Here is a 13,583-nt window from a genome sequence, read left to right as displayed (position 1 = left end):
GTTAATGGAAGTTGTGGTTCAACAGCATCTGGAGGGCCCCATGTTCTCCACCCAATATTAAACACACCAGCAGGTAAAAGAGTGAAACTTGGCCAAAGCACAGGTCATTTTCTAACTACTTTATAATCTTGTTTTTATACTCTACTGATAAGAGTATTTCTTTTTTAATATTATCAATATTAATGTGTTATATTAAGGATTTTGGGGCTGGGGCAGGAAGTACATTATTGTTTTTTTAAACGTTTTGAATAGTATTGGCCTTATTTTTTCCTAGGGAGTGAATATAAGTGGTGGCCAGAAACAGAGAGTCAGCCTAGCTAGAGCTGTCTACAGCAGTGCTGATCTCTATTTATTAGATGATCCCTTATCTGCAGTAGATGTCCATGTTGGGAAGCATCTTTTTGAGAAGGTGATTGGGCCCTCAGGCTTATTGAAAAACAAGGTACGTAATGATGCTTCTTTTCAGTCTTTGGAATTAATACTTTTAACATTCTCCTATTTAACAGTGTAAAATATAAACATGGTTGTGTTTTCTTTCTCCCAAGACTCGTATTTTAGTGACGCACAACCTTGCAATCCTCTCTCAGACCGATATAGTTGTCATGATGGAAGATGGTAGAATTACTGAAATGGGAAGTTACAAAGACCTACTTTCTCGAAGAGCAAACTTTGCTGAGCTTATTCAAACCTTTGGTGGAGGAAAGGAAGATGAAGAGATGCCCTCAGTGTCAAGTAGGTAACAAAACAGATTTGTACAAGCCAACTTGTGTGATTTTGTTTTGTGACATTTGAACCCTGTGCTCAAAATGATAAAAGCCAATGCATGTATATTGTGCCCGCCTCCCTTCAGACATACCTGTTATAACCCTGGTTTCCATAGATTTGGCTTATTGCCTCCATGACATGTAGGACTTCCCTAGTTTTGAACAGTAGCTGTGACACCTTATCTGCTATATATGTGCATGTAGAAATCAATTACTTTTTGTCTCTCCTCCTCCCAAGGAGCTCAGGCAGAATATAGTGTCTCCCTGTGGGTTGGCTATAAACTTAAAAAGTAGATTAAACTGAGTGGGAGGCCAGGGACACCAGTTTCCTTCATGGTGAGTTGTAAGAGAACCCAGATCTCTTCATTCTAAGTTCAGTACTTTACCCATGACACCATACACTGTCATGAAACTCACCATTTACATATTATAGCAAATAGCATGTAAAGTGCAGTGGGATGGTACTCAAGTGTGATCTTTCTGCCCCATCATGCACTGAATGTTCTGACTAGCCTAGATCATTCACAACTGACTGTATTTGTCTATAGGATTCACTCTCTAGAAATAACAGTCCAACTATTCTTTGTGAATCCCTCCCATGCGATGAAGGAGAGGTGGGCCCCAACTCTGATCTTGTCAGAGGTTGTTGGCTCTGATGGGCCTTTTGATGGAAGAGGAAAGAAAAAAGTGAACAGATAATCACTTGTATAAACAAGTCATTTGTAACAGTCAAATTAATTATTTTGCTTAAATTCAGCTAGCTTTAGATGCTGGAATATCATATTATAATATTTCAGTACTTCTTTTGTGCCCAGTAGAATGGATGGCTGCATTCATTTTGTTGGGGCAGCGGGAGGGTGGAGATCACTGACCGACTAATGAACGAACATAGAAATTAAGTTCACACCATTTGTATATGTTTTGTATCAGCAGTTAAATGATCTTTCTATCCTGATGAATGTTCATTTGACTACACTTTATTGTGTTGAATCCAAAAACGTTGTGTTTGCACAAAAGCACAAGGTCTCTTTTTATGACTTTGCACAAGCTCCTTGCCTGAGGAGAGAGGAGAATCCAGAGATGTGCTGCTGTTTGTACAAGTCATTGCATAAGCTGTTGTTTGATGTTGCACAAAGTGCACAAACTGCTAGATCTTGCACAACAGCTCATGGTGCTGTTCAGCTCATAGCACCATTGCCAGAATTTCTGGTGTCTCTGGATTCAACCCAATATATTGTAGGTATTTCAGTAGGTAATTATTATTATTTATTATAAATCCTGTTTAACCTTGTTCTTAAGGTAAAATCAAAACAAGAGACCACATTGTACCAAAGAAAAGACAGCTGGGGGAAAAAGACAGGTGAGTACTCAGAAATAGCTGCTAGAGTCACTTTCCATGAGGTAATTTTAAACTTTTGTTTGTTTTAAAGTAGGGTTGTATTTTTTTCTTTATTTTACTGGTTTATCTTTTGTAAGCTGCTTTGAAGTTGTTGTCTTTACAGTGCAAGTGGTTTATGAATTTTATGAAATAAAGTATACACAATAGCTCAAAAGGGAGAAAAGTAGAGCTGCAAATGCATTCAGAGAGGGACCAGCAGATCTCTTAGTATATACATTGGCTGTCATTTGGATCTTGTGGATCCAGTGGTGGCTGGTGACCCCAAAGCTGAAGGCATATACAAAGAAACTCTAGCCTTACTCAAACCAAGATAATAGGATATGTGGTAGTTATGAAATTGGAGGATTCTTGCAGAGTAGGTAGCCGGCTTGACAGAATCATTTTGAAGCAGAGACCAGGATAGTGTAGCTGTAACTAACCATCCGCCCTGCAAATACCCAGATGTCTTTCTCCTTTTCTACAGCCCCAGTCTTGGGAATGGGGGAGTTCTAAAATGGAGTTTTCAGTTCAGTACTATATGAAAACCACTCTTAATAGCTTTCACTCCTAGAGTGGAGGCATCCAAAGAGTGCAGTGCTATGAATGAGTGTTTGCTAAATTTCTGTCTTTCCCTTCCTTCCAAAGGCAGCAAACAACAAAGTAGTAAAAACAATGCAATAGTGCATCCTCAATCCCCTTGAATCATTTGCTTTTCATTTAGATTTGTGGTGCAGCCCTCTTGTGGGCATATTATAGAAACACAGGGCAAGATCCTAATGCCCGTGAGTGGAATTGGGCTCTTTGCCTATTTCCCACTGGAGCACACTGTGCCAATGGAAAAGCTTTTCTCATGGAACCCACCCACCTCTCCCCCACCCCTAATGGTGTGGAATGTGATATGGGGAGATGGAACAGGAAGGAGGAATTGGTGAAGGAAATGTAAGTGGCAATCTGCTTTGTTTGTGCTCCAATTCCTTATTGTGCACTTACACACAACTGTGGGTTTGTCTTCTTCAACCCGCCCTTGATGTAAGTGGCCTGAGGCTGGGGTACACCTGTACTCCTGTCCATCAGAGAAGGCACAGTTTCTGCCTATTCTGTAGAGGGCCTGAAGGTTTTAACACTCACAACTTGTTTTTAGATGGGTTCTATGTTTCGTTTTTTATTTTAATGTAAAACAGCTTTTATTGCAATTCTTCTTTTGATCAAAGGAATGCATTCTTAATGAAGAAAGAAAAAGTTGCCACTGGTTCTGTAAGTATTTTTTAAAATGTTATTTACATGTTTCTAAAATGCAACAAGCAGTTAAAATAAATTGTAGACGCAAATGTGAAATCAGTTGCTTGAAGGGGAGAATGTATTTTTGAAGACTCATTATGCGAAATTGAGTTTTATAATTTTATATTGGGTTTGAAGAAGTATAAATCACTTATTCTACCTACATAATTTACCAAGACTATCCTGTCTGCATATTGTAATAACTCTCATGAACATCTTTTATATTTAGATGAGAATGTCAATTGTTTTGAAGTACCTACAAGCATTTGGCTGGTCATGGGTGTGGCTAACCGTAGCAGCTTACATAGGCCAAAATGTTGTAGCCATAGGGCAAAATCTGTGGCTCAGCACATGGACAACAGAAGCAAAAGAAATCAAAGACTACACAGAATGGAAACAATTAAGAAACTACAAACTTAGTATCTATGGGCTCTTGGGATTCCTACAGGGTAAGCCTACACATATGAGGCATCTGACTATTTTCTTTGCTTTTCCCAGTTTAGCTTCCTTGCCATTCCTACATTAAGATTCATGTAAGTCATTCTCCAAGGGTCAATTCTTGCAGTCATTCTCCAAGGTTGGCCCCTTCTGCTCATCTCCAGATGGCAAAGGAAGCATTTAATTGTTCATCAAGATTACAAACACTGCTTTAGTGTGATGCCACTTAACACATGTTAGGGAGATCTGTGGAGGGGGTATGCCAAAGGCATGCTTTGTAGGAAACAAACAGTTCAGGGAACCTCTTTGTTGCATGCATAATACAATCTGAACTGCTTACTGTGATTTTGCATGCTCTGGTACCTCAGGCTTCCCAGCAGCGTTGAGTCACTGCTTGGGGTTTCCTGGAAGTTTGAAGGGCCCACTGAGTTAAACTCTTTACTTCATCATCTCTCTCCATACTTGGGAGACCAGCAGAGAGGATGGATTAAGGTTCACACAAAGCTATCTTGAATGGAGAAGCTGCTGTGCTGAATTCTTTGAAACTAAGTTAGATGAAATTCTTAATGTTGCCTTTAATACTGTTCATCCAAGGTCTTCTGGTTTGCTGTGGTGCATATGTGCTCACTAGAGGATCTCTCTCTGCATCCCGGTCTTTGCATCATCAGTTGCTAGACAGTGTGCTCCACCTTCCACTCCAGTATTTTGAAACTAACCCCGTAGGTCAAATCATCAACAGGTTCACAAAGGTAAGGAGCAAATACTCTCTGTCTGTTTTGTGTGTCACCTTTGGGAGGGTGGTCAGAATCTGCTGCCTCTCATCCTTGGGTCACGGGAAAGTTACTTACCCTTTCGTGCCCCCCCCCCCCAGTGTGAATGCATCTCAGACTGTCATCACTGCAAGAAGCCACTGGTCCATTTTCCTTTCCATGTTGACAGTGATGACAATTTCCAGTTGGAAGGATGCATACACAGGGCTAGATCACCTGAGTTTTTTCATCTAGAAATGTCAGTCCTTTCTCAGAAGAAGGGCATTCTGGAAAGTTTTTTATATCCCATTTCTTTAGTAAACATATGCCCCACCCTTTTAATCAGTTTGCATTGCTCAGGCCAGCTTACAACAATTTAAATAAAACAATCAGTTAAAACCAGTATCTGTTTGAAAGATTCTCGTAGCAGCCTATCATTACCTCTGTCATTACCTTTCTATCTCTCTTTTTCTTTAAATGAAACAGTAAAATGGCTTCATGTGCAAGAGAATTCTTGCCAAGGTTCAGGCAATGCAACAAAATCAACACCTCTCACTCTGTGGTACCCCCGTCAACTTATTCCAGCTTTTACAGCTATTTCCTATTTCTTATTTTTTATGAGACCTACCCGGGCAAGTATCAACTGCAGTGTGACCTTGAATATATTTTATTATAAAAAATTAAGAACACAACAACAAAAGCACAACTATGTATAGCAGTGTAGCACTAAAATAATTTGCGCATTTATTTGGAAGTTAGAAAGAGTCTGATTAGGTGTATTTAATCAAATTGAAAAGAGATCTAGACTGCATTCACATGGCTGGTCTGTTTTGCTGATATTTCACTGTTATTTTATGCATTATATTTCAGTTTCATGTAAAAGCTACTTCCGGAAATCAACCAGGATCTAGTGGCAGTTATGTGCTCATTTCCATGTTAATTGCTTCTAGGAAAATTGTGTGAATAAAGTCTATTCCTGGAAGGCAAGTGAGGGATGAGTGCACTGTCATGGTTTACTTAAATGTTGGGCTTTGTGTTGGAAACTGCCCCCCTCGGGAAAGGCTGGCTCCTCTTCCCAGTCACTTGGGGCCTGTTTCCAGTGACCTACCCTGGCTGGCATCCGGACCAGGAAGGTCTTTGATAAGCGACACCTCCCTCCTGAAACGTGCACACTCCTCTCCCCCTTGCATAGCAGCAGGAGAAAGAAAACGTTCTGAAAAGTAGTCTATTTGATCCTACTTTTATTCCCGAACTGTACACTGTACAAAAGCATGACTTCTCTCTCAGAATCCTCCGAGCAACTGACTCACTACTCCTGGACACAAACAACAGGAAGGTTTCATGTTACACTGAGAACACAACCCTAAGAACAGGTTGGAACTTCCTGTCCCACGCTTAGACCCATCATGTGATGTAAACATTGAGCTTATTTGCAGCTGCGTAGTACTCATATCATCATAACACTTTGACCCTGTAGACTTCACTACTGCTTCTGTTTCTTAAAGGTATACAGCCTAGGGGCAACACCTACAAATGCAGTTCTATGAACATGGTAGTAGAGAAACAATCAAGTGTTTTCAAATATATAAGAAGGATTTTTTTTTTTAAAAAAAATGTCTGTTCTTTCCCCCCTCTTTCCAATTATCCTAGGATATGTTTATAGTTGATATACGTTTCCATTATTATCTACGGACTTGGTTGAACTGTACACTAGATGTGGTTGGAACGATCCTTGTGATTGTGTATACATCACCCCTGTTCATACTGGGGGTTATTCCACTTGGATACTTATATTTCACTGTGCAGGTAAGTTGAATAAGTGCCAGGCTGAGCATTCAGAAAAATAATAATAAAACACATCCTTGTTTTACTCCCATTTATTTTATTTTAATTATATTATCTAACTAAAAGGGTAGAGGATTGCATTCCTCTTGAGCAGTTGACTTGCATTGCACAATTCAGGGGAAAGTTGCTGTTCTGCAATCCGAGGCCTATATTTATTCTAAGATGTAGGGTATGTAGGAGGTTTTCTGGTCTAAGGCAATTTATATATTTAAGAGTTTTGTATGCTGCCCTTTGCCAGTAGGCCACAGAGAGGCTTACAACAATACCATATAAAACAATGCAATTGAATCAAATCAAAACAATGCCCTGGTGCCCTATACACACTTCTTACCTGTCCCTCCCTTTGTCTGTTTTCATTAGCGATACTATATTGCTAGTTCCAGACAAATCCGACGGTTATCTGGAGCTACGCAAACACCAATAATTTCACACTTCAGTGAAACGCTTGTAGGTGTATCCACAATCAGAGCATTTGGACATCAGGAAAGATTTCTTAATCAGAACAAAGATGTCGTCAATGAGAACATGGTTTGCTTCTACAACAACGTGATCTCAAACAGGTACTGTATTAATGATCCTAGGATATCATGGGAAAGGATTTATACACAGATTAGAAACATAGGAAGAGTCCATCTAGTTCATTTAAAGCAACTCTCAACTTATGTGGGGGTTATGTTCCGGGGATAGCGTGTAAATCCAAAATTGAGTATAGTCAAAACACATTGGGTTCAATAGCGGGTGGGATTGCCAAAGTTCTTTTTCCAGAAGTAGCTTTTTCCCTGGACGCCCGCCCCACTTTTGCCCCCTTTTACTTTCCAAGCGCACAAAGCTGAATGCACACAAGTTAAATGTCTGTAAGTTGTAAGTTACCTGCACTGGCTGCACTGACAGGCAGAGGCTCTCGAGGATTTCAGGCACCGCGGGGGGGGGGGTCTCTTCTAGCCCTACCGGGGGGGAGGGGGGGCAAGGACCAGGGATTGAAGCTGGGACCTTGTGCACATGCTAGGCAGGTGCACTACCACTGAACCACGGCCCTTCCCCAAAGCACCAAGCTATATTCTTATTTTAATTGATAGGACTGAAAATGCAGATACTTCTAACCAATTTGATAACTGTGTAATTGAATCCTAATTAATCTTGGCATGCACTTATGACAGGTGGCTGGCTGTCAGACTTGAATTACTGGGAAACTTGATGGTCTTCCTTGCTGCATTGCTTGCAGTGTTCGCTGGGAGCAAGGTGGACTCTGCCACAGTAGGATTATCAATAACATATGCACTGAATGTAAGTAAGTAAGCTTTTTTTTTTTTTAATGCAGTTGCACTACTTGGAAAATGGATTGCAAATTTGGTAGGAGTGGAATCATTGATGTTACAGTAAGCCAAACTCTGCGGTAATCCAGCAGTTCTAAGAAGTCTCAAAGTGCTGCCAACACATTGGGTTGGCTCCAGATAGGGGCAAGTGGCTCTCCAATTTGCATACAGGTCTCCTAGCTCATTCAGTTTATATTCCCCTTTCCTATCTCAAGGGACCCTCTGGAACGGCATGGAGGGGCTGCAGTGGGACAGGAAAATTAAGAAGTGTCTTTCTGCTCACACAAGATGCCTTTAGATCTAAGCCATTCAGTATGCCTAGCAGCATAACATTGGTTTTAAGTATTTCTTAAAACAGGATAAAGCTATCCTCTCCTTTATATTTTTTCTATGCAGTGACTCTCTAGAACCACACAGATTTTAACAGGTTAAACCCACTGCAACAAGTTCTATAAACAAGTATTTATTTATTTCAGATAACTCAAAGTTTGAATTTTTGGGTCCGAAAAGCATGTGAAATTGAAACCAATGCAGTCGCCATTGAAAGGGTTTGTGAATATGAAAAGACAGACAAAGAGGTAAACAGCTTTTGTGAAATGACGATAAGTATACAGCTTGAAATTAAGTAATGAAGATTTTTTTTTAAAAAAAATTAGTTGGCAGAGAACTGGAAGGCTCAGACCTTTCTAAGTTTAGGTTGTGATTGCTGCTGGAGCATCCTTTAAAAGGGTAGGATAAACTGCTGCAAAGAGCACCTGCTTTCAGTTAGTCTCTGCTCTCCTGTGTAAGCAGAGAGGAGCAGGAACTGAGCAGGGAACCCTACGCTTTTTACCTCATTGCTGCTCAATGGAGCAGTCTCTGTGAGAGCCAGTTACATTAACTCTGGCAGGGACTGCTTTGCCACACAGTGATGAAGGGGACAAAAATTAGGGGAAAGCAATAGCAAGAAGACCCTTTATTCTGGAATATGATGGTCCTTTTCAAAGGTTGAAAGGATCAGCATGCAGTGGGTTTTCCAAGAAGTTCCCATGTATCTGATGGTATCAGTTATTTCAGCTGATGGGCAGGTAGCCATGAGCCAGAGATTCTCTAAACTTTTGCAGCACGAGGATTTGTGCTTGTGCAACAGAATTTTCTCCCTTCTCCTTTCCCCTTGCCCACTCCAAATTTGCTTGGGGGTGGGGGAACACAGAACAGATTTAGGGGGTGCACAGGGGTGGAGATGGGGCAAAGTTCCATTGTGCAAGCACAAATCCTTTTGCTAATAGGAAAAGTAGCTTAGCGCTTTCTTGGATAGAAGCCTGGGCAGGCAGCTTCAGCTTGTGACATCATCATCTGCAGTGGTGGAGGGGCTAATTTTATATACAGCGGTACCTCTGGATGTGAACGGGATCCATTCTGGAGCCCTATTCGCATCCTGAGTAAAAAGCAACCCGTGACTGCACGTCTGCGCAGGTCACAATTCACCGCTTCTGCGCACGCTCACGACATCATTTTGAGCATCTGCACACACGCACGTCATTTTGAGTGTCTGCGCACGCACGAGCGGCGAAACCCGGAAGTAACGCGTTCTGTTACTTTCGGGTTGCCATGGAGCGTAACCTGAAAATGCTCAACATGAAGCATATTTAACTCGAGGTATGACTGTATTGTGAAATACTTTTAAGTACACGTTTTGATGCTCACTAATTTGTGGCTTGTTTTATCGGCTTCAAAGTTTGTTTATCCATTTTAGGCCCCCTGGATATTATCCAATCGTCCACCTGTGGGATGGCCCAAGGAAGGAATAATACAGTTTGTAAATTTCCAAGCTCGGTACAGGCCAGATCTGGACTTGGCTCTGCAGGATGTAACTTTTCAAAGCTGCAAAGAAGAGAAGGTAACGTGCCAAATTAAGTACTCTGTCACAACTGTTTCCCTTTTAAAAATATATCTATTTAAATATATGTTTTCAAAGTTTGTTGTGTTATTTGTGGCTGCTGTTCTTGAAACTGAGTGCCCCTGGTTTAAGTGATTTCCTGTGGACAAAAGTGAGTTGGATCACTTCTCTGTCTTAAAATGCTGCCCATCTAACATCAATAGAGGGCTGTAACATGTCTGTATTCAATTGTGCTATCAGGCTGTCCCTTCAGTTTGGAAATGTAGCATTTTTCAGGCATCACAGCCCCAAGTACACACCAGAACATGCATAGGGCCTTGGTTTCGAGCAAACTTTCTTCTGGACTGGATTGTCAGCCAGTGTCCTTGACCAGTTGAAAACATGCTCCATTCTTTATTACTTTATTTTGAAAGATGTATAAACTGCTCGCATAATAAAATATCAGAGTGGTATGAAGAAAACAAAAAAAATAAGCATCAAATGTGTACCAAAACCAATGACAAAGTAGCAGTAGCAGCAGAAGGTAATCAGTGGACAATCAATTTTAAAAATTATTCAGAAAAGGTTTGTGTAAAAAAGAAGGCATTTAGGTTTTTGTTAGTGATCTCAGGACCCAATCTATATTTGTGTGGTGGGTGCACTCTGTTGAGCTCTATGGATATTCCTGCATGGCACAAGCACTGTGGTTGATGTGTGAACCAGAAAAAACAATCAGTTATCTACTAATGTTGGGCACTAACCTTTGCTAGTAGAGATTTCTTGTTGAAGGTTTTTATTTTTCAAAACCGTTTTGCTTTTTTTTATATGGAACTATACTGTTTTCTTTGCATGTGTTAAGTAACATAGTGAAACTGCTACCATTTTAAAATGCACATATATTTTGTTACAGATTGGAATAATAGGAAGAACAGGAGCTGGCAAATCGACTCTCACAAATAGTTTGTTTAGGATAATAGAAAGAGCTGGAGGCAAAATAATCATTGATGGCATTGATATATCAACTATTGGTTTGCATGACCTACGTGGCAACCTGAACATTATTCCACAGGTTAGCATTGTGTGCGTGTGTTTGTATGTGTCTGTATAATATCCACACATACAATTCTTTTATAAGCTTTAGTCTTTTGAATTCTGCCATTATTCTTTTTGCAATAGTTTTAATGAACTTGTCAAAAAATATTGTAATCCATTAGGTCCACTTGTTGATTTTGCATTGCATTTAACCGCCTGCTGGCTTGGAAGAAACCAGTCCTTTACTGACTATTTTAGGAGAGGGGAAAATAGGGGATAACATATGAAACATGTATCAGGAATGCCTGCCCAGGGATTCAGGAATTTATGCCTAGTTAGTGGCATATTTCAGAGTTCTTTCCACCCCTTTCTCACTTCCTATTGCATGGGCTTCTCATTGCCTACTGATCTCCTGCCTTTTTTCCAACTGCCCTTCTGATGAAAGCTTACTCTAAGATAACTGGCATGACAACAGCCTTTGGCTTTGGCCAAGTTTATTGTGCTCTGAAAGGGAATAGCAGCCCATGGTCTGTCCCTCCTGGTCTTCAGATTCAGCTATCTTTAAAAATAAATTTGCCATTTATTCTGTTTGCACTCAATGAGGTTGATGCCAATCTATTGCTTCTTTACAAATATATCTAAAACCAGTCAAGATTTAATAGCTTGATGATGGGGAGGGGAGGCGGAGGAACAGCAGCCCTTCCTGACCCCACCCCAAAAGTATTATCAATCTGAAACCTAAACTCGCTAATATTATACTACATGGAAATACTGTCTAGACATTATTCCATAGGACCCGGTCTTATTCTCAGGGACACTGCGGTCAAACTTGGATCCACTTGGAAGATACTCTGATCTTGAACTGTGGGATGCACTGGAATTGTGTGACTTGAAGAACTTTGTACAGTCACTCCCAAAGAAACTTCTCCATGAGATCTCCGAGGGTGGTGAAAACCTGAGGTATGTCTTAAACTATGTTAAGGGGTGAGCTAAGTAACCTGAAGAATAATGATCTCCACTAGCAGAGGAGTACTAGTATTCCAAAGTGGTTTTCTACTGATGAAGCTACCCACAGATAGTGTTACTTGGCAGGCCAAAGTAAGGGACAAAGGATGAAGAAACATTACCATTCTCTACTTGGATGTCTGTTCACCTTAGACCTATCCAGAGTTTTGCAGGGTGGGGGTTGTTCTTGCACATAGTAAACTGCCCTAGACAGAGTCTGTTCACATATCCCCATATTTGCTTCTCAGACTAGCAGTGGTTTTCTAATGGGATATCCATATTCCTAGCACTGTTCACATCTGCGATCCTTCTGTAGTCATCCTTTTTTGTGTACGCACACAAACATAAAACCTGCATGCCTATTCACATGATGGTGCAGCAGCCACCAGCTGCCCAATCAGAAATTGAGGCCTAGCGCCATTCGAGAGCACATACTAAAACTGTATTTCTGTTTTTGTCAGCATGGGGCAGAGACAGCTTGTCTGCCTGGCTCGTGCTTTGCTACGAAAGACGAAAGTATTAATCTTGGATGAAGCAACAGCCTCTGTTGACATGGAAACAGACAATCAAGTGCAATCCACAATCCGGTCAGAATTCCACAACTGCACAGTACTAACCATTGCCCACAGGCTGCATTCCATACTGGATTCTGATAGGTATGTTGCTATAAGTGGCATGTGGTTTTCCCACCCCTCTAAGCAGCTCCTGAAAGTAAAGGGATAAACTGTTTCTTCTTGGGCCTGGGGCAAACAAAATCTCCATCCCGCCTCAGTTTACATGGACTGTCTCCTCATAAAAAAGAACTGCCATCTGCTGCCTATTGAATGTTAGGTAAGTAGCACTACTGGATTCAGTAGAATTTGCCCATTGTAATACACACAAAGCTCAATGGCTAAGTGTTTTTGGAGCCACAGATTTGTAGAATCAAATTTGCTTGATGAAAAGGTAATTGCATTCAGGAATTTAGAGGTCAGCATTTTTTTTTAAAGAAAGTTCTTTGGAAGATAGGAAGTTACTTTGTATCATGTCAGATTTATTCATCTACCTCAATACGGTTGACTCTGGGTTATTTCGTCTTTCACATCACTTGCTATCTTCTGTTTAAATAGAAATTTAACCTTCAATCTTCAATAAGCAGAGCTTGTGCTCTTATACTGCGCTGTTCCTTGTTCCTTGCGGAGGTCAGGAACCTTTTGCCTTCCGGAAGCTGAGACTCCAACTCCTGTCCGGCAACACCTGGAGAACCGCAGGTTCCCCTCTCCTGCCTTAAAGTAGTCAGCCTTCATCCCCGAAATCTTTAATTAACAAATGAACTGCTTAATGTAAATTTTATTTTGCAAGTTGATCAGCTCTAACTCTTCCTAGATTAAAGGTTTCCCCATTACATTGTTTTGCTCTTTCAGGGTGCTTGTTCTGAACTCTGGAAGGATTGCTGAATTTGATACTCCAGCCAGGTTGCTACAACAGAAAGGCATATTTTATGAAATGGTATCAGAAACTGGAATACCACAGGAGGCCGACACCCAATCTTTAATATGAACAGTGCTTATTATTTTCCTGAATTCTTCTACAAGAATTATATCAATAATTACTTCATTTTATAGGAATTTTTTAAAAAGAAAATTAAAAATGAACTGTGTTGCCAATATTAAATGTTTTTAATACAAGGTGTATGTGTCTGTAAACATTATCAAAGTTAGCAAACTTGTAGCAGCTTATTAATTACAAGGAGCTTGATGAGAATCAGTTTAGCCCCTCTGGCTCTGGAGCAGCCTTTGCTAACCCAGTGCTATTTGTCCATTTCGGACTGCAACTCCCATCAACCTTGGCTATTGGCTGGGATCGATGAGCTGCAGTCTGGACATCTGACTGGGGAAAGGGAAGGCAGGCCTGCGAACACAGTCCTGATCATCACCAAGTATG

At 40.7% G+C, this 13,583-nt stretch overlaps 1 protein-coding gene across 5 annotated transcripts in view; it reads left to right on the top strand.

Annotated features, from left to right (window-relative positions):
* The window catches only part of LOC309368068 (multidrug resistance-associated protein 1-like), a 29,003-nt gene extending 15,676 nt beyond the window's left edge, over positions 1 to 13,327 (top strand). For 2 of the 5 annotated variants that reach the window (XM_081907857.1, XM_081907859.1), the window contains 15 exons: positions 275 to 442; positions 546 to 732; positions 2,064 to 2,124; positions 3,354 to 3,396; positions 3,650 to 3,869; positions 4,453 to 4,607; positions 6,258 to 6,413; positions 6,813 to 7,012; positions 7,610 to 7,736; positions 8,242 to 8,343; positions 9,501 to 9,644; positions 10,534 to 10,692; positions 11,449 to 11,615; positions 12,122 to 12,316; positions 13,064 to 13,327. In XM_081907857.1, the coding sequence (XP_081763983.1) occupies positions 275 to 442; positions 546 to 732; positions 2,064 to 2,124; positions 3,354 to 3,396; positions 3,650 to 3,869; positions 4,453 to 4,607; positions 6,258 to 6,413; positions 6,813 to 7,012; positions 7,610 to 7,736; positions 8,242 to 8,343; positions 9,501 to 9,644; positions 10,534 to 10,692; positions 11,449 to 11,615; positions 12,122 to 12,316; positions 13,064 to 13,199 (2,220 nt within the window). In that variant the 3' untranslated portion in view covers positions 13,200 to 13,327. Of the gene's footprint in view, positions 1 to 274; positions 443 to 545; positions 733 to 2,063; positions 2,125 to 3,353; positions 3,397 to 3,649; positions 3,870 to 4,452; positions 4,608 to 6,257; positions 6,414 to 6,812; positions 7,013 to 7,609; positions 7,737 to 8,241; positions 8,344 to 9,500; positions 9,645 to 10,533; positions 10,693 to 11,434; positions 11,616 to 12,121; positions 12,317 to 13,063 lie in introns of those variants that run through there. The other 3 variants (XR_014167523.1, XR_014167524.1, XM_081907858.1) reach the window with 3 other exon arrangements.
* Positions 13,328 to 13,583: the final 256 nt, after the last annotated feature.

The sequence above is a fragment of the Podarcis melisellensis genome (genome assembly GCF_964234715.1).
Source record: "Podarcis melisellensis genome assembly, chromosome: 4".
In the NCBI taxonomy this organism is placed as follows: domain Eukaryota; kingdom Metazoa; phylum Chordata; class Lepidosauria; order Squamata; family Lacertidae; genus Podarcis; species Podarcis melisellensis.
Note: the sequence above shows the minus strand (reverse complement) of the source record. Positions and strands in the feature narration are given on the sequence as shown.